General features: G+C 42.1%; 1 protein-coding gene across 1 annotated transcript; it reads left to right on the top strand.

The window, feature by feature from the left end:
• The first annotated feature begins 4277 nt into the window (after positions 1–4277).
• Positions 4278–16381, top strand: SLC16A14 (solute carrier family 16 member 14). The gene is made up of 7 exons (XM_058844416.1): positions 4278–4400; positions 6150–6247; positions 8542–8772; positions 9028–9326; positions 10155–10298; positions 10994–11986; positions 13540–16381. Exons 4-7 carry the CDS (start codon positions 9065–9067, stop codon positions 13686–13688), a joined length of 1548 nt encoding a protein of 515 aa, XP_058700399.1. The 5' UTR covers positions 4278–4400; positions 6150–6247; positions 8542–8772; positions 9028–9064; the 3' UTR covers positions 13689–16381.
• The last annotated feature ends 3946 nt before the right edge of the window (positions 16382–20327 follow it).

The following is a 20327-nucleotide window of genomic DNA, read 5'->3' as shown; positions in this document are numbered from 1 at the left end:
GTTTGAAACTACATGATCTCTAAGGTCCAGTCCAACACAAACCATTCTATGATTCTGCACTGTCCTCCTAAAGGATCTGAGGAAATTGGACAGGACCTCCTGTATCTGTGGCTGCTGTAATGCATCAGCTCTTGGAGAGAGAAGACAGAAAAGACAAGTAGTTATTCTCCAAATGGAAATCTCCATGCCAGAAATTATAAAAATGTTGCTTTTTCCTCTACTTTTGAATTCCATTCCCATGGCCTATCCTTAGTATTGGGTGAACTTGAAGATAGCAAATTAGTTCATTCTTTCCCATTTGAGTAAGGTTCTGCAGCTATCAGGGGAGTAGGCGGGGGAATTGCTGAAAATGTTCATACTTGCTCAGAGTGTTGTTTGATAATGTTGTTTTGTGGTGAATCCATCAAAGATACCAAGGATTCTCCACAGACAGGCAGTGAGAAAAGAAGAAATTATGTATTATTTCTGTTTGGCAGTCTGGAGTTACCAAAATGAAGAGAGGGCACAAGCTTTTAGGGTGTCATAAGAATGCTGTACTACTGTGCAGTCTTTGACAAATGATAATATTATTTTCATTTTTGCCTTTTTACTCAGCACCAATGTAACATGCCCTTACAAATATACAGAATTCTTCAGTCACCCAAAGAGGCTCATGGAAGAAAGAGGAGGCAAAATCTATAAATACCAGAAATTATCTTTCCTTTTAACAGTAACTGTGTAACAAAGAATTGGCCACGCTGTTTGGTGATACTTTGTACTGGTTAAAAGTTCAGCGGTTCAACAAAACTGGGAGAAGGATTTTTTTTTTTTCTGTTCTGTATCTTGGTGCTGCAGCAACCGAACTCCTATTTCAAACCTTTCCTTCCTCATCAATCACTGCAGTGCTACCACTTCATGGAAAGCAGGGTGGCAGCTTAGTGAGAGCTTTAGGGAGGAGAGTGATCAGCACTACAGCAATAGTAGAGGAAAAGTGCTGGGAAGATTAATAGCACCTTATATTTTTATCAGTACACATTTCCAGAGGGCTGAATGGTCTGAGATCTACAGCTCAGCTGCCCTTTTGAGCAATGGGGATTAAGCAAGTGGTTGAAGCTGAGGAGTATGGTCTGAATGAATGAACTGTGAGATGGGTTAAAACTGGATGGAATCCTGGGCTTGAAGAATTGGAATCAATGGGGTTATATTTAGTTGGTGACCTCCATGAGCAGAACACTCAGGGGTCAATACTGGTGCCAGAATTGTTCATTACCTTGATTTTAGCTTGTGTAATTATACAGGGTACACCTGCAGCAGATTTTCAGACAATACTAACTTAGAAGGAGTGATTTTCAAATCAAATAGTGGAGGTTCAGTTGAGAGGCCTTTGGGAAACTTAAAAACGGAGACAACAGAAACCTTACAAAATGTGATGAGGAGTGCAAAGTGAACACATGGGGTTGAATAGTGCCAGGCACCAGTGCAGGCTGCCAGAGCAGCAGCAGCAGCTGAAGAGCATGTGGCTGTCACAGTGGACGCTAAGCTGAACATGAGCCAACAGGGTGTTTTCACTGTGAATAAAGTGAACCACAGTCTGATCTACATTAGGAACGGAGCATGGACAGCAGATGAATGGAAATTATTATCCCTCCTTATTTAGCGATAGTGAGTCCACACCTGGGATAATGTGTCCTGTTTGTGGTTCCCCAGTTCAAGAAGGAGGGGCATGCAGATGGTCAATGAGATGGCAAATGGCCTACAGCATACAACTTGTGAAGAGACTTCGGATAAGCTGGGCTTGGTTTGCCTGGCAGAGAAGAAAATAAGGGGATATCTGACAACAATCTAAAACTACACAAAGGGGAGTGGCAAAGATTATTGAACTGGACTCTTATCAGTAGTAGCGAATTGCAAAACCAGAAGGAAAAGTCACAAGCCGAGTCCTTGGAGTTGTGACTGGATGCATGTGATTGTGTATGGCTGGTGCTACACAGGAACATGTGGCTACACAGAAAGGCTGGCCAGTCTCTATCGCTGAGGGCTTTCAAGGGCAGCTTAAGCAAGGCCATGACTGACCTGCAATACCACAGGTCACAGTCCTGCTTCTAGTGGAAGGCTGGACAGGTGGACCCCAGAGATCCCTTCCAACCACCACTTCTAGGACTATGCTGCCACAGTGCCCCCCAAACAGTAAAGGAAATTGAGTTATCAGTTCTTTCTACTTCTGCCTTCTTCCCTCTCTCCCTCCATTTCTCTTTCCATCTAAGTTATATTATGACATCTAATTACCTTTATGTTTTAGGGACTAGTAAAACATTCTTCCTTTTTGGTTGGGGTTACTCTGCTTGCCGTCCAAGAATTTTACACAGTTAAGATTTCTAAGGTACCAGACTCTGTCAGACTTTTTTTACCTCTTATTTTACTGGATCAGACACCTTATTCTTCTTCACTAAAAACTGCAAACTTTTTCTGATACCAAAGGATTGTTCTCTCCATTCTTACAAAGTTGACTTTTTTCCTCACTGAACATAATTCATACTCTTGCTGTTAGACCTGCACAGTTTAATGGTTACAATTCAAGTAGATACACACATACTCATCTTCCCAAGGGACAACATAAATCCAAGACTATAGCCCAGAACCACTGCGGTATATGAACCAAAACTGCTGAAGCAGTATGACACAGCTGAGTGAATCCTTCCTCAGATCAAATCTCTGTTGGCACAAGGATTTAGGCACATAGGCAGCATCTCAGGTACTGGAGGCACTGGGTTAACAGCCAGCCAAATCTGTTTCTATGGCAGACTTAATAAAGTCTGTTAGCATGTTAGATAATTCATAAAGCCAAGTGTATGTATCTCAAACTTGAGTAATAACATTAGTCAATAAGCAGCAAATTTCAAGTGCCAAGCCCCTAGCATTAAGCCTCTTAAGAATCCAGACTCCAGTCAAAAAGCTAATGCCAAGTTATATATTAAATTCCGGGATACCATTGCCCATACACTCTTGGGCAAGGTATTACTGTGAAAGATGAAATAACCAGGGAACATATGTACTGTAGAATGATGCACATTTGCAATGCACTATCACAATCTTTTAAAATGGAAATCTAGGGTTTTTTTTTTATGAAGGAGACATAAATAAGCCAAATCACAAGTCTCTGACACTAATCTAGTTATTTATTCTGCAGAAGGATTTATTTTTGAAGACTACAATGGAATGTAGCATAAGTTTTATGTAAAAACCGAAGTCCTAGAAAGAGTTCATAGTCTTCCACACACTTGAACTCGACCCAGATAGAAGTGTTTCATACTGATATATTTGGTAAATTAGATCAATAATGGAACAGCACATCTTTAATGAAAAAAACAGATCAGACTTGCATTTGTCAGTAGATGGAAGAGTCAAGTAAAAATGTAGAAAAATATTTTAAAAGCCCCAGATTCATATTTTTAACCCTTTTCAGACCTTTTCTTCTTGAACAGATTCTGTGCCACGTTTTGCACATAGGCAGTATGTGTAACACCAGTAAAACGTTCTATTTGGCCTCTCCTCGTTTTGTCTTGTCTCAAGATACTTATAGCTTCTTGAACAGCCTTTGTTTATACTATTCAGTGCACTGCTAGGACATCAAGAATCTCTGAGAATGAAAGTTATGTGTGCTAGCATACACCCACCTTAGCCTGGGTATATTCACTGCAAATAGACCAACGAATTGCAGAATGTAAATCTGATTAGTCAGGTTACTTAGAAAGATCAGCTGAGGAGTGGATACTGGTCTGAAAAAGTAATGTATTTTTGCAGCTCTTCTCCGAAGGGTGGAATATTTTTGAAACTTATTTATTGTGCAAATAAGGTACCATACAGCGAAACTTCCCAAGCTGCACTGTCAGGGTGGTTAGGATACATAAATTCAACCAGCCACTCTGAAATAAACATATTCGACGGCCGTTAAAATCTCGATACTGGCTGATTTTATTGGATCATATCCTCCAGTTCTCTGGGATGTAAATTTCCGGCCATAACCTGTGCAGCAATAAACTTCATTCAGCCACAAGAGTGTGCATGTGAGAGGATTGCAAATCTGCTCCGCCAAACCAGAATTAGCCGGTATCGCAGGAATGAAAGAGCGTGGAGATTTGAAATTGCAGAGAATGGAGACAAGGCGGTGCAGAGGACGAGCTGCCTGGGGGGCAGGCGGCCCCAGACCGGTGCCGCACTCCTATGGAAAATAAGCCCCAGGGCGGCGAGCAGGGGCGAGGCTGAGCTGGGGCGGGCGCTGAGCGGGGCCGGGCGCAGGTGGACACCGGAGCCCGCAGCAGCCCCCGGGGTCCCGGGACGCGGAGCAGCGCTGCGGGTTGCGCTGACAGCGGGGCTCGGCGCCGAGGCGCGCAGGGACGGCGGCGCTGGATGAGCCCGACGCTGTGAGTACCTCGGGAGGAGCCGGGAGCCACCACACGGCAGCGGCACCAGCACCGGAGCGGGAGGGAAACGCGGAGCGGCCGCGCCGCCTGCGGCAGAGGCGCGCTGGGCAGGGCTGTGCGGGGCTGGGCTGGGCTGTCCCGGGCTGTCCCAGCGCGGGGCTCCCGGGGCCGGGGGCGGCGGCCCCTCGGAGGCTCGGCGGGCCGGGAGCGCGGCTGCCGCAGCGGGGTAACTCGCGGTCATCCTTTGTGCTCGGCGGGCGGGCGGTGCCGCGGCCGCGCCGCCTCCCGAACGCCGCCCCCTCCGCCCGGCCCCGCCGCAGCCCCCGCGGGACGGGCACTCGCCCCTGCCCCTGCCCCGGCCCCTGCCCCTGCCCCGGCCCCTGCCCCGGCCCCGGCCCCGGCCCCGGGGTGCCCGACAGCCGCTGCTGAGCTCTGCCCGGGGCAGCCCTGCGGCCCGGGCGGTGGCGGCCGTCCCCGCCCCAGCTCTGCTTCGCGTAGGTGAACCGAACTCGAGTGCGGGGAAGGCGTCGCGTATGAAGCTCCCAAAGCTGTTCCCTTGGGAGAAAAAAGTACATCCCCTGCCTTCGGGCTGCCCCCGAAACAGGCTGTAAGCCTGTACAAAATTAAGGTGCACGCCTGATGAAAGCTGCCCATTCCCTCGGTACCAAAGGGAGAAAACTGTCCGCTATCTGAGCCGGTTCCGCTATCCCCGGGGACGGGGCACCCCGCGGGGGTCACAGCGGGGCACAGAGCATCACTCCGGGGATGCCGCCTGAGCAGGGCTTGGGAAACATCCCTCAGGGAGGGGCAGCAGGGCATCATCCCCGGTCTGGAAACGGAACTGCAGCCGACCTTATGCAAACTTGTGATCCTGGTAATTAGTTTAGCCTTTTAAGCATTTAATTTCCCCGATCTTGTGCTCCTTTCTGGGCAAGCACTTTTATGCACTGGGTCTCTGACTGGCAGGGGTGGCCGGTGTCCACATCTCCGTGAAGCTGCTGACAGCTGAAGTGCTCGGCGTGTTAGCAAGGTGAAGTCAGACTGTGGAAACATGACAACCAAAATAAACCGTGTTTTTAGCAATGTTTCCTCTATATGCCGTCAGCAACCAAATAATTACATGTGGCATTTTTACTGGGAATATTACAAAGTAAAACTCATTACTAGTTATAATGCATTTATGAGTTATCAATTGGAACTGCCTTTGAAGTACAATTTTATTCTATAATTTTTAACACTGAGGCAGTCAAAAGATGGAAGAAGCTGACCAAATAGATGTAAATTATTCATCATATGGACTTTTTATAGCAAAGCAGATGTTCTTCAGTGATCTAGTTGAACTACAAGCTAGAGAGCCATAGCTCCACTGATGGTACATGGAACTTGGGTGTTTTGCTGCTAACTTAAGTCTTATTACAGCACCTGCATTTGTCCCTAAAATAGATCATGAGTCAGGTTTTCAAAAATGCTCAGCATCTTTGCAGCCACTAATGCTTGGTCCATTTTTCTAAGAGCTCTGCATGCTTTGTGCACATATAGTCTAAAAAGCTTTTCTGGGAAAAAAAATTATCTTGTCCTTTTCCAGGTGACCAAATAAGAATCCAGATTCTCCTTCCTTTAAACATTCCCTCAGAAATTCCTTCTGAGGAGCTGTATACAAACACTGTTACTGTGAGTGCGTCTTCCCTGTCTTGCTTGTTGGGGAAACTGGCTGGCTTTACAAATCAGCTGCTGTCATTTTCATTACAGTTTCTCTAGGATTTCCCAATTGCAAAGAGTTAATTTGTTCTTCTGCCATTCATGAGCCTGTTCTTGGCAATGCTGTGTGGGAAGAAGGTTGAAGGCAGGTAAGTGCTTTTCTCCTGAGTGCAACAGACCATGGGACGATCAGTCAGTCCTGGGGAGGGGATCCAGGCATCCAATCCTTGCTTTATCCAGAGATTGAGAGGCTTCTGAGTGTGTTCACTCTAAACTTGTGACCTTAGTGAAAAGTTAGTAGTATGAAAGTAACAATTAGCAAGAATTTGGTTCAAATGGAAAATACATGCATTTTCTGAAGATCTGTGGGAGTTGATACAAGCATGACGTTAACTTGCATCTACTCAATCTAAGCCAGTTCTGCCAGCAAGACTGCAAAGAGGAGTGTCATAACTTTGCAGCTCAATATCAATTATTTTTCTTCAAATAATTTAAAATATGTAAAAGATGTGCCTATTTCCTGTCCAAAGAAGATTTTTTTTTGTATCCAGTATCAGGATTCAGGTGTGCACAAAACCAGTCAAAAGTATAAGGGAGAAAGGTGAGGCTTTACATTTCATCTTGACTCTGAATCTTCAGTTACATAATTTTGTAGTCCATGATCTAAGATGCACTGTAATATCCCTCATACATATTCATTAATCTTATGCAGAGCATGTGCAACAGATTTTCCTTCATTCCCATGCCTCATCTCATTATTTCCCATTAGCATGATTATTCACTGTGTTTATCACCTTTTTGCACCTAGTCTCTCTCTGCCTGGTGAGTGGGCTGAATCCTCTGTAAGTAGTCCTGTAACCTACAGCAACAGAGGATCTGGCTCCAAGTACTTTATCAGGAAAGGGTTGAGGTGTCATCTTTAAGACCTACCTTTTGCAGAGGAAGGGTGAAGTATGATTATGACTAAGGCTGTTCTCCTTAATTTAATTAATAATATAATTCAACAATTGTGACTAGGCTGTCCTTTTATGGTGAAAAAAACAGTCTGCACCACCAAATGGCTGTGACTTGTTCCCCTGCTGCCTGTCCTGCCTCAAACACCCTGCAGGATCTCTAGAAGGACCTCTAAGCACTATTCCCATTCTCTGTTTCCCAATTTGGAAAGGAAAAGCCTGGAAGGCATTTCAATATCCATTTCCACTGGCAACTCATCAATGGATCCCAGCTTATCTGCCTGTGCAGCAAGTGTTAAATGTGCACAGTTCTTGTTCTTCCTCACTGTGTCACCAATACCTCCCATGGCCAAGTTAGAGCTAATGACAATTCAGTCACTTAAGAACATTAATCTATGAAAAATTTGCTACCAGGAGTGAAACCTATTTTAGCTGCAGCCCACGTGTGAGGCAGATCAGTGTGCTCTTGGAAGAACCTGCATGCTCAAGCTGCCCTTAGTTACACGATTACCTGCACTGCAAGTGTCAGGTGGTACTTGGCTACAAGGGAACTTAGGCAGCAGCCAGGCTGGAGAGGCTGCACATATCAACAGCTGTTCACTGGTGCCTGGGACTGGCCAGCTCTGACTTCAGCTACAGATTACTGTGGAATGCCCCAGGGCATTCTCTGTGTGTTTATCTAGCAATAAGAAAAAAAAAAGTAAAACAGTTTGGAATGGTCATAACTTGAGAAGCAAAATGTATTCATGTATTTAGAGACAAGTTTTCAGTTGGTACAGAATCTGGATCTGTCTGTTCACTCCCTGCTTGCAGCAGTGAGGAGCCAGCCCAGAGGCACACATTCTGATGGCTCACAGGAGATATAATGAGCTTTTTAAAACAATTTTTGATAACTTTTTTCCCTTTCCATTGTCCTGAAGCTGATGTTTCTTTTTATTTCTCTGGAGAAAAAGACAAAAAATTACCATCTCTGGTAACTTGTATCATTGCATTTCTAGTCTCCATGGAAACCTATGTGGTGCACCACAGTTGGGTAAGATTTGAATCTGTTGCAGCAGAAATCAGATGGAGGGAAGACTGGATTCTGCACCTTGACTGTTAATCAATTAAAAGTGGTTTTCAAATTATTTTCACCTTATGTTGCAATCTTCACTTAGAGTAACAATAGAATAAGTCAAAGTAATCAAATTAAGCTAGTGTGGCCTGATCCTATGTACACCTATGCATGTAACTCTGCCACTCAGATTGGTTATGATAGGCATTGACATTAATTTGGAAGAATTCTTTGTTTTTAGTAGGATTATAAGGATTAATACTATGGAAACTGAAAGCATAATAGCAAACTGTTGTCATGTTGACTCTAATAGAAAGCTTTCCAGAGAGGTAGTAGCAGTTGCCTCATTGTGATTTATGTAAACAGAACATTTTGAAAATTAAGAATCTTAATTCCTTATTTTTTGCTGTCTTCATTCTGTTCTTCCACTGCTAAGGAAGAAATGCATCCCCAAACTGGTTTCCTCTGAAAAGATGTGATAACTTCATTTACCTGCTGCTTCAGGATTTCACTTCTTTAGTCCAAGCTTTATGAACTTGAACACAAAGGCACATCATCTTACCAGGACAGCAGAAGGTGACACAGAGAAGTAATATACAGAGACAGACCAGTCTTTTTTGTGACTGTAGTCAACCCATGAAGAGTGAGGGCTCTCAGCCACCTGAAAGTAAGTAAAATATATAGTAATGGAAATAATGCAGCCTACTGTCAGCCTGTAAATACTCCTGCACAGACAGCCATGATAACAAGTTACACAAAGAAATAAATTAATGTGACAATTTTCTAAGCATTTTACATTTGAACAATGAAGTCACAGTATTCATTACAACTGCACTAACCATGGTGGTGAAATATAATAGTGATTTATGGTGTTCACTATAAACAAACTGCAAAATCTGATTATTTTGTATGTATTTTTTAGGTACTTACTGCATTTGCTTCAGAATACTGTGGAGAAAATGTATGCTAGTCGAGAGGATATTGGATATGATTTTGGAGATGACTCAAAAGTTGGAAGTAAGCCAATTAAACCTAACCCAAACATCGATGGAGGATGGGCCTGGATGATTGTACTTTCCTCTTTCCTTGTGCACATACTCATCATGGGTTCCCAAATGGCCCTTGGAATACTCAACATGGAATGGCTTGAAGAGTTTAATCAGAGTCGTGGCTTAACAGCGTGGGTTAGCTCCCTCAGCATGGGCATCACGCTTATTGTAGGTATGTGCAAGCATCATGTATTTTAAAATTATACAGATTTTTAGAATATGTTTGCCATTCATCCCTGAAGTATTTCCTTATAGTTGTCCCAAGCTGACCTTTTAAAGTTGCCAGGACAAATTTTACAGTCTAGATAGGAAAAGGGAATAACAGGGAAAATGGAATGGAAGACAGTCCAGGAGACTGCATGAGCAGGAAAGGAAGCCTGTGACTTCCAGGTCTGACTAGAATTAAGGAAACATGATCTGTGAAGCTTGGAGTCCTTTCCATACTCTATCTGTAAGGAGAAAATGTTGATTTTGCACAGTCTATATTTCAGTTTGGCAGCTGAATGAAAATGTATTTTTTTAGTTGTAGTTGGATTAACCCAAAATAATATCTGGAGGAAATGTTTGTGTATATGTGTACATACACACCTATGACTCCCTAAATGAAGACTGAAAAAGTTATATTTAATAACTGCCTAAATTATTCTACTGAAAACCAGATAAAATGCTTAACTTCTGGTTACATGTGAAAAAAAATCTTGCACTCACACAGCATCAGCACTGGGAACAAGTATTTCAGCTTATTACTCTGTTTAAACTGTCCCTTCTTCATGGAGCTACTTTGATTATAGGTCTTGCAGGTATTTGCTAAGTATTTATTCAGTTGGTTGTATTTCTCTTTCCATGATTTTAAGAAGTAATATGAAAAATAAACTGAGTTGCAAAAGTTGTCTGATACTTTAACATTTTATTGAAAACATTAAGAAACTTAAGGTGAAAAATTATTAGAGCATAAGGAATGAAATAAATAATTTATAATTTCTTTCATGTTTTTTACCAGGTCCATTTACTGGTTTATTCATCAGCATGTGTGGGTGCCGCACGACAGCCATACTTGGAGGGATACTGAATGCTCTGGGTTGGATACTGAGTGCCTATGCCTCAAATGTGCACTACCTCTTCCTCACCTTTGGAGTGACAGCTGGTGAGAGCTGCACTAATGTTTGAAGGTTCTTTCAGTTATTTTTGATTCATTTGAAGCTTATCTGAGGGAGTAGATAGGGAAGGTAGATTGTAAAGTTATTCCAGCTCTGCTTTCACGCTTTTTACAGCTTATCTTTTTAGGAAACTTATTTATTCAGTGGATTGGGCCCAGTGACTTCTGTTGTTGTTTAAATTTGCCATGTGAAGGTGGTACTTTTATCAGTTTCACCCAAGTCAATACATTAGAAGACATTTTTAATTAGGGGAATTACTGTAACCGAAACCCTGCCAAGTAAAATTTAAAGATTAATTTTGTATCTAGCTAACTCCTCTTCTTGTCATAGGAAAGAATAACAAGTGTTTTCTCCAGAAGTTGCTCCACATTAATAAAATACTGAATTAAGATAATTCTGCACTGCTTCAAAACCCATTTTAAAGGGTGAAGTGGGTTACAGCTGGTAGGCAAGTAAGCTGTACACAGCTGCTCACTCACTCTCCCACAGTGGGATGTAGAGAGAATCAGAAAGGTAAAAATGAGATAAAGAGCGTTTAGTAGATAAAGCAAAAGCTGAATGCACAAGCCAAACAAAGATAAGGAATTCATTCACTACTTCCCACGGGCAGGCAGACATTCAGCTGTTTTACTGCTTTTTACATTGTTGGCAAAAACTTCAGATTTATTTATTTTTTTTTTAGGCATTGGAAGTGGCATGGTTTATCTGCCTGCGGTGGTCATGGTAGGGCAGTATTTTCAGAAGAGAAGAGCACTTGCACAAGGGCTCAGTACCACGGGAACAGGGTTTGGAGCTTTCCTAATGACTGCCTTAATGAAGTACCTCTGCACTGAATTTGGGTGGAGGAATGCCATGTTCATCCAGGGGGCCATCTCCCTGAACCTTTGTGTCTGTGGGGCACTTATGAGACCACTCGCTCCCAAAGACCTCTGTGAAAAATATGTGGTGAGAAGTGATAGTGAAGAAAATCGGGCGAAAGCTCTGTCCCATTCTACAGAGACTATAAAATCTAATGGAGTCCTTGGTGAAGAACCAGAGAATAAAGAAGAGGTAGCAAATGAAGAAGTGCTTGTCAGTGTGCAGCACATAGAAATTGGAGGTAAATCTGGAAGTGGAAGGAGCATGTATGGACTGCGCCTCTTTAAGACAGTGAGCCAGCTGACAGTTACAGTCAGAAAGGGCTTTGCACTCTGGTACTCCAGCTACTTTGGAGCTGCATCACTGTTTACCAATAGAGTATTTGTGGCCTTTATCATTTGGGCTTTGTTTGCCTATAGCAGCTTTGTCATTCCCTTTATTCACCTTCCAGAAATAGTCAAGCAGTACAACTTATCTAGGCAGGACAATGTATTTCCTTTGACATCCATTATAGCTATCGTTCATATTTTTGGTAAAGTGATCCTTGGAATCATCTCTGATCTCCCATGCATCAGCACGTGGAATGTCTTCCTCATGGCTAACTTTACCCTGGTTGCCTGCATTCTTACTTTGCCACTAATGCAGACATATGTTGGCCTGGCTGTGGTTTGTGCTCTAATAGGATTTTCTAGTGGCTATTTTTCTCTAATGCCTGTTGTGACTGAAGATTTAGTTGGAACTGAACACCTTGCAAATGCCTATGGCATCATCATTTGTGCCAATGGAATATCTGCTTTGTTTGGACCACCCTTTGCAGGTAAAAAGTTCAAATTGCTAACTAACAGATGTCTGTGTAATGACCATGTGGCTCTTTGTATTATTAAACTGTTATTAAACCTTTTTTCTTATGCTATGAGCATGTGTAGTTAACAAAATTATAGCTGCTCCAGAATGGACATAACATTGAGCTTTACAGTGTACAGATTTACAGTCACATCTGCTGGATTCCAGCTCACTGCCCTCATATTGCAAATTACAGTTCTTGGATATAACCCCAAATCCATACAATTTATCTTCACAATGGTATGTTTCCTTAAAATAGTTATCATACACTTTATTTTATTTTTTTTATGAGAAACATGTAACCTATTTTTTCATGTTTTTTATACTATATGCACTGTACATTCTCATTCCTTTACCCACATGAAGAAATGGTGATTAGTTCTGAGGGTAGGCAGCTGTTTGTACCACCGCATTACCCCAAGGACTGTACTGTGTGTTTGGGTGCCCTCACTCCAAAGTGCCAACTGACATGTTGATTTAACTAACTTTGCTTTGCCTTCCTTCAGCCAGAAATACTTACTCTGGGGACTGCACTGCTCATAACCTCTTTGCTGCCATCCCCAGCAGAAGGGAGAGTGTACGTATGCCATCCCTAGAGTTAGGTTTAAACAGACATTCATTATAAATTTCCTCATAGAAAGAGGCAGGGGAGTACAGAAGAGATACGGGTACTGATTGTCAGTACTGTATCAGACTCCAGCTCTCTTTTCCAGAGGTGCTGCTGAGAAGAAAGCTGTGAGAAATCCTGGGAGTCATGGCCATGGTCAGCCAGGGGCAGCTTTAGGCTGAAGGGAAGGCAGCAGCAGCATGAGCAGCCCAGGGAAGCAAGAGCCCCTTCTCTCCCCACCACTGGATGAGCGACATGAGTAAGAAGAAAGCTCGCTCAGTGCCCCTTGAAAGCAGCAGTGTTTTACTCTGCCATGTTCCCTCAGCACCTCCCAGTCTGTGCTAAACCTGTCTCTGTATTTGGTCTTTGGTTACAAAGCAAACTGGAAGCAAGTAGCTGATGTAAAGAGAGCTTCTGATCTTGTGGGTACATTACAGTGCAGCCAGCGTGGCGTGAGGCAGTTTTGCTCATCTGGGTTGTCAAACCCTCCCGATGTAATGAATAAGTAACTTCTTTAATGAAGAAGTAACTTTAATGTGTTTTCACAAAGGAATTGAGTCTGGAATGAGAGTCATTGCAGTATAGAGATTGTATCTCTTGAACAGTCTTCTGTTGGTATGTGAGGCTTGGAGACAGCTATGGGGAATGTGTTTGCTTGCACAAGGCACAGCATTTGAACCAGTATTGGGCATTCTACAGAGGCAGTGATAAGGAGGAGGAACTAATTGGTTTGGGATTACAAAATGTCGATTTTAAAATCAGACCTATGATAACTTGTTTAAAAAATATATTTTTCCACGAAGCATCTGTGAATTTGACAGAAAGGTCATGAAAGAAATGTGAAGTATTCTTTGCATTTTCTACAAAATGTACTTTTTTGTCAAGCTTTGTAACAAACGTGTTTTGTCCTTATTTTCCAGGTTGGATCTATGACATCACACAAAAATACGATTTTTCTTTTTACATAGCTGGATTGCTATACATGGTGGGAATAATATTTTTACTTATACAACCTTGTATTCAAAAGAAACAGCCAAGAGAAAAATCTACAGAAGAAGCACAAGTATAGAACAAATTCCAGAAGTTTTTTTTTTACAGACCTTTTTTGTTTTCATGTTTCTCTTCTGTGACAGTATGATGTTTTTCTTGTAGAACCAACCACATTTAGCTGCACTTAAGTGGAAAGAAAATGTGCTCCATAATGCTTATAAATTATTGGAAATATGCTTTTAAAATTAGTTAAGATATTTAACTTTAGAACTATCAAATACAGTGATTTAAAGCACACTGCTAGTATTTTAATATTAGAAAAATGCTAAGAACCCTTACCCTTGCTTCTCTTTTAATTTTTCACCATTAATTGGTGAAAATCCATTGACTGCAGTGCAGTTACTCTGATTTACTAGTCCTGTGAGAGAATTTGGTCAGGACATGAATGATTTATAAAAGTCTTTTCTACTATGTATTCAATCTGATGAAAGATTAGTTACTGAGTATAAGAAAATGATTGTATTTCTTGCCTGGCCAGTCAAGTACTGCTGAAATGCTACTATAATAATTCCATTAATTCAGCATACTAAAATTACTATTTCTGTGATGTAAATCTGAAGAAAAGTTCTCCTGTATTTCTGAAGTGATTCAGTTGGACTCAATAGGTCCCTCCCAACCCAGTATATTCTGTGATTCTACTTCAATGATTTTTAGATTTTTTTTTGAAGTAGCAACTGCATCTAAAGTAGCCATCCTCAATACATAGGCTGTATTTTAAATGCTGTGACACTAAATGCACCTGAAGTAAAAAACCCATAAATGCAGAAACAGGAAACATATGGAAAATATCATTGTGACTGGAAAATGTTTCCAGAAAGAGTTTGAGTTCTCTGGCCCCTTTACCTGATTAGAGTTATTGTAGAATTTAATAACATTGCCACTGACTCCTTCCAGGGGAATGAACTCTACTACAGCACACTGAATTTTGTTATAATTTAATTTAATTGTTCACAAACTCTGTCACATATGAGCAGTTATGTTGCTGCTTGTAATGTACATCATGAACTGATAAAGATTCATCATGTTTGAGAAGTTTATTCACTAGAAAATTAGAATACTGCAGAGCATGGAATAGCTAACAAACATTTTAAATATTCAAATAAATTTTCTTAACATTAAGGATCTGGTAACCAATGCAGAAGGCAATGTATGGTGGTACAGGGCATATTTTTCTCAGCCTTGAGAGGTGAATCTGATGTTAATTTTCCTATCAAATAAGAATCATTGTAACTTTTCATCCTCTTAGCTTTATGAAAGTTCTTTGCATGACAAATCAGGTTCTTAGTTTAATATTGCTACATGCTACTGGAATTCCTTAGAAAGCAATTGAAACTATTCAATTATATTAAAGAACTATTGGGAAACAGTTCAGTACACAACAATATCAACAGCACACAACAATATCAATATCCTGGTCTTCTTTATAGCTGCAAGGTCGGTTAACAAAAAGTTCTGAATGTGTATTGTTCTATATTGCAATTCACCAGCTTCTTAGTGTTGCACCTCTACAGCTGTTGGCAGGGACGTACTTTAAAGTATTTTTTAAAGATCACTGAAATGAGCCAAGTTAAAAAATAAAACCTTAAGAAACCCTGAATTACTTTAAGATTTACATCAGTGGAATCATATAGGGTAGTTATGTATGGCCTTTAAAACTCACTTAAGACAACTAAGGTGGCACTGAACTGCAGCACACAGTGTGAACACACAGTCAGTAACTTCTTAAAATCACCTTCTGTTATTGGAGAAAATGTGCACGTAAATTTTCACATCAGTTCTTTGTTACAGGTTAAATGTCTTCTTGGTGGGAATGCTGCTGATGGCTCATTTGAACTGAACTATTTTTTATTGGTGAAATATATATTGTAGTGATCATTTTCATAATTTGCTTTTTTTTTTTCTTTGAAAGATATGCATTCTTCATACATAGATCTTCTCTTTGTCTTTTGTCAAAAGCAACTTTATTTGCATATTACAGTAATAAAAAGTATATTGTTCACTTGTGATATCTGCAATAGATCTTTCTATAGAGGTCCTTACAGGGCCATGTCTTGGGAATAAACTTACCCAAAAATACACTTTCTGCTCATTTATTAAGTTAGCATAGTATTTTAGCCACATAATAAATTTGTATTTGTCATTATCCTAAAATGAAATTATCACAAGAGGAAGAATATATATAGAAGTGCTTCTTATTCCTAAAGATCAACAATCACTGGATGTTTCCAGCATATTGGTATATAGTTGTAGAACAAAATCAGTGAATATTTAAGTACTTAAGTACTGGTTTATAAAGAAACAGAATTATACAAGAACCCTGTATTCATAGTTTTTTAATCAATTTATAAAATTCAAGTTTAGTAGTTGGCATGTTAAAAAATTGTAAACTCCTTACACCCTTCAAATATGAATCTATTGTATCCAAATACTGAAATCACGGTTTTTAATACTTAGATCATAAACCTAATCAATTGTAAATGATTTATTAATCAGCCTCTATAAATGACAATGCCACAACATCTGCTCTAAGCCATGGAGAATGTGTAGCATAGATACAAAACAGAAAAATCAGAATGAAGAAATACAAGTAGCCACAAAGTAGCCACAACCTGTTCTATTGCAGTAACTGCTATGATGCTGATTAAAACACAATTTCAGGATACCCAACCTATTTAACGTTGTGATATTTACATGTTGCTCCTGGTAAGACATATTTTGTTTTTCTTTTTTCAATCCTTAAAAAGTCTGTTTTCCCTAGTAAAGAAGAAAAGTCCATGTGTCTGACCCAATAAACAACCATGCCTTGTAGCAATTGCTTCAATGGAGCATGTACCTTTATTCAGTCAGTTTTTTCTTCTGAGCACGTGGCTTCTGCCTCCTTTGGAGCTGTAGCTGAGATTTGTGTGTGTGAAGGTTCCCAGCCCACTTCTTGTGGGGGTTCTTTGATTTCAGGTGTAGCTGTGTCACTCAAGCTCTCCACAAAGAGCTTCCCAGAGCATTACTGCCACATAGCTACTTGTAAGAGAAAGTAGAGGCTTAAAATCATCATTTGGCTTACTCACTGCTGATTATTCTACTCCACAAAATGCATTTAGACAGCACAGAAGCCTTGTATGAAGGTCACTTGCAGTGCCAGCTGCCCACACATTTTGAAAGACACAGTGATAGTTAAAACTCACAGGATATCAGCAGAAGTTTTGCCCAGGGTTGCCAGTGCAAGGTATCACATGTTCTTCTGTGAAAAATCTGAGAAGCTATTTTTGGTATGATATCCAAGGCCTTTCTGCCACTGTAAAAAAAACCAAACAGCTGTAATGCCACGTACTTTCCTGGTGTGTAATTCATACAGCTGCTCTAAAATCAACAAAACTGTGTAAGCTGATGCCAAAAAAACTGTCTGGATATAGAAATTGCATCAGAAATACAAATCTGCTTTCAAGGTAAGTAAAAGAGGCCTTGGGGTTTGAAAAGAAATGCAATTTTAGAAAACTTTCAGATATACTGTAAGGATTAAGCCTGTTTCTCAGGAGATGCTTCCCTCTTTCAGAATTACTCCATAAACAGAATCAGGTGGAAATAATATAAGGAAGGAAAAAAAAAAAAGATGTAATTGGTTAGATGACAGAACTATCACCAAAAAAATTAGGAAGATACTCTGTGTCATATATTATCCACTCATTGTAAATTGTATAAGAACACAGAAACATTGATTTTTTTCCCCCAAATGTTCCACTTTTCAACAGGTGCAGTTGCAGGAGCCTAAGTGCAGCCGTACTCAATGACTCCAATGCAAGTGGTAACAGAAACAGAAAAGCAAAGATCGTGGTGTAACTTGTGTTAGACACTGCAGATGTAGCTGGATACTCTGAACTGCTTCACTCATTGTCTACACCAAAGCTGTCTTTGAGTACGTGTGGTCCTGGTCTCATGCAGGCATACACAACATCCTAGCACATTCCAGCAGAGCAAAAGCAGGGATTATTGGGAAAAAAATGTGTATAAGTGCTGAAATGAAAATGTGTGATCATTTTAAAAGTTCTTTTTACAGTTCTTACTTTCTGTCTCTCACCAATCTGCTTTGCACATGAATAAAATGACACCGTGAAGTTAAAAACAATATAGACTTGTTTTTCTTATTGCATATTTTTTTCCCCATACACAGTGCTCTAGGAAAAAATACAGGAAGAAAGCAAAGCTGATTATCCCGGCCGTTCCCTGGCTCTGGGTTATCCCGGCCATTGCCTGGCTCTGGGTTATCCCGGCCGTTCCCGGGTTCTGGGTTATCCCGGCAGTTCCCTGGCTCTGGGTTATCCCGGCCGTTCCCTGGCTCTGTGTTATCCCGGCCGTTCCCTGGCTCTGGGTTATCCCGGCCGTTCCCTGGCTCTGTGTTATCCCGGCCGTTCCCTGGCTCTGGGTTATCCCGGCCATTCCCGGGCTCTGGGTTATCCCGGCCATTCCCGGGCTCTGGGTTATCCCGGCCGTTCCCTGGCTCTGTGTTATCCCGGCCGTTCCCTGGCTCTGTGTTATCCCGGCCGTTCCCTGGCTCTGGGTTATCCCGGCCGTTCCCTGGCTCTGGGTTATCCCGGCCGTTCCCGGGCTGACAGCGGCCCTGCCCCGGCGCGCCCTCTGGCGGCCGAAGCGCCCGCAGCGCCCGGAGCTCGGGGCAGGGCTCGTCCCGAACAGCTCGCCCGTCCCGAACAGCTCGCCCGTCCCGAACAGCTCGCCCGTCCCGAACAGCTCGCCCGGCCCGAACAGCTCACTCGTCCCGAACAGCTCACTCGTCCCGAACAGCTCGCCCGGCCCGAACAGCTCGCCCGGCCCGAACAGCTCACTCGTCCCGAACAGCTCACTCGTCCCGAACAGCTCGCCCGTCCCGGACAGCTCGCCCGTCCCGAACAGCTCGCCCGGCCCGAACAGCTCGCCCGGCCCGAACAGCTCGCCCGGCCCGAACAGCTCGCCCGGCCCGAACAGCTCGCCCGTCCCGGACAGCTCGCCCGTCCCGAACAGCTCGCCCGGCCCGAACAGCTCGCCCGGCCCGAACAGCTCGCCCGTCCCGAACAGCTCACTCGTCCCGAACAGCTCACTCGTCCCGAACAGCTCACTCGTCCCGAACAGCTCGCTCATCCCGGACAGCTCGCCCGGCCCGAACAGCTCGCCCGGCCCGAACAGCTCGCCCGGAGGTATCGGGAAAGCACACAGTGCTCACACGGTGGTGTCTCCGTAGGACTTCTGTCCATTGTTTCTTTTGACGTGGAGCTTCTTTTAGAGGACGTAAGAATAGCGGCTAGTGAACAATCTAAAATCCTCTGAAATGCACATTGAAAGCGTCTGGACCTCCTGGAGAGCAGGATTGATACTCAGAACTCCAGAGAAATGCCATGGGAGTAACAATGCAGACACCTGCTGAGTTCAGCCTACAAGGACGTACGGCATGGGATGCACACACAGAGCTCCCACACCTCTACTTTCCAGTCCCGAGTGGAGAGACTGTTCTATTCCCTCTTTTTGGAAATCTGAATATGCTACTCTATAACTCCACAGGGAGCAGAATTCCAGCTTACGCATAAATTAATCTGGAAATAAACACTCATATTATTTGGGCAAATTTTTATTCCCTAAATATACTGCTGAAATGAGAGAAAGGGAGCATGGCTTTACGTGTACTGACAGATTACTTCATTATGCCAAAATCGTATTTTTTTTATTATGCAACTGAATTCTTTCTAGGAATTCCTTAAATTCCAAAACAGCTGAGGCTTTGTGTTAAACTAATGAATAGTTTACTGCTTTCAACAATACCTTATCCTACTCCACTCACACTCTTCAAATGACAGATGAATTCCAAATATACTGACAAATAATTTCCTGGTCCCTCTTGAATCCATTCTCTTCCTCTCCCTTAGTTATTTTTACTCCCTTATTCTCCATTCAGTTGTTCCCCAGTTACAATATCAACTGATTTATCTTCAAACTGAAATACAGCCCAGAACTTCAGCAAGCTTATCTACTCCCATCTGGCTTTCATCCCTAAATTAATGACACGCTCTATTTTCCTGTCTCGCCATTTCCTCCTGTGCTTTCTTTACCCTGTCCCCTTTTTCTTGTGCTCACTTCAACTCACTCTCACTAAAGCATCTGTAATGCCTTGGTAGCCACACAACAGGAACAGCAGCACAGCCATGTCCTCTGGAACAGGCAGTCTGACGCAGAACTTCTCTTGAAATCTCATCCTCATTCCTTTGTGATCCAGTACAATACCAAGTTGTCTTTCTGTAAGTCTCCTACCTAGTGAGCAAATGCCCATCCCACAGTCAGCCAATTGTTTCTGCTTCTGTGTCCAACTTGGAACTTGGCCTTTTGAGTTTACCACTGTTTTCTTCAGATCACTTACCTATTTTATCAAAGTTCTGTAATAAAATTACTGGTTCACTATAAAATAGAATCCTGAATTTAATTTGCTTCACTTTTAATGAACTATCAATGGTACATTTTGAAGCTGCATGTTCTTTCCTAACACAATGAATGCAGCCATCCAGATTTGTACAGGAGTATTTTCCCTTATTTTTCATGGAAGTTGAAACTATACTGACTATAGGCCTATTTTGATGCAGCAGTTTTCCTTCCAAAGTATTTTGTAATATTAATTACAAAACTCAAG

Source organism: Poecile atricapillus, chromosome 8 (assembly GCF_030490865.1).
Source record: "Poecile atricapillus isolate bPoeAtr1 chromosome 8, bPoeAtr1.hap1, whole genome shotgun sequence".
Lineage (NCBI taxonomy): Eukaryota > Metazoa > Chordata > Aves > Passeriformes > Paridae > Poecile > Poecile atricapillus.
The sequence above is the reverse complement of the archived record's forward strand: the minus strand, read 5'-3'. Positions and strand labels throughout refer to the sequence as shown.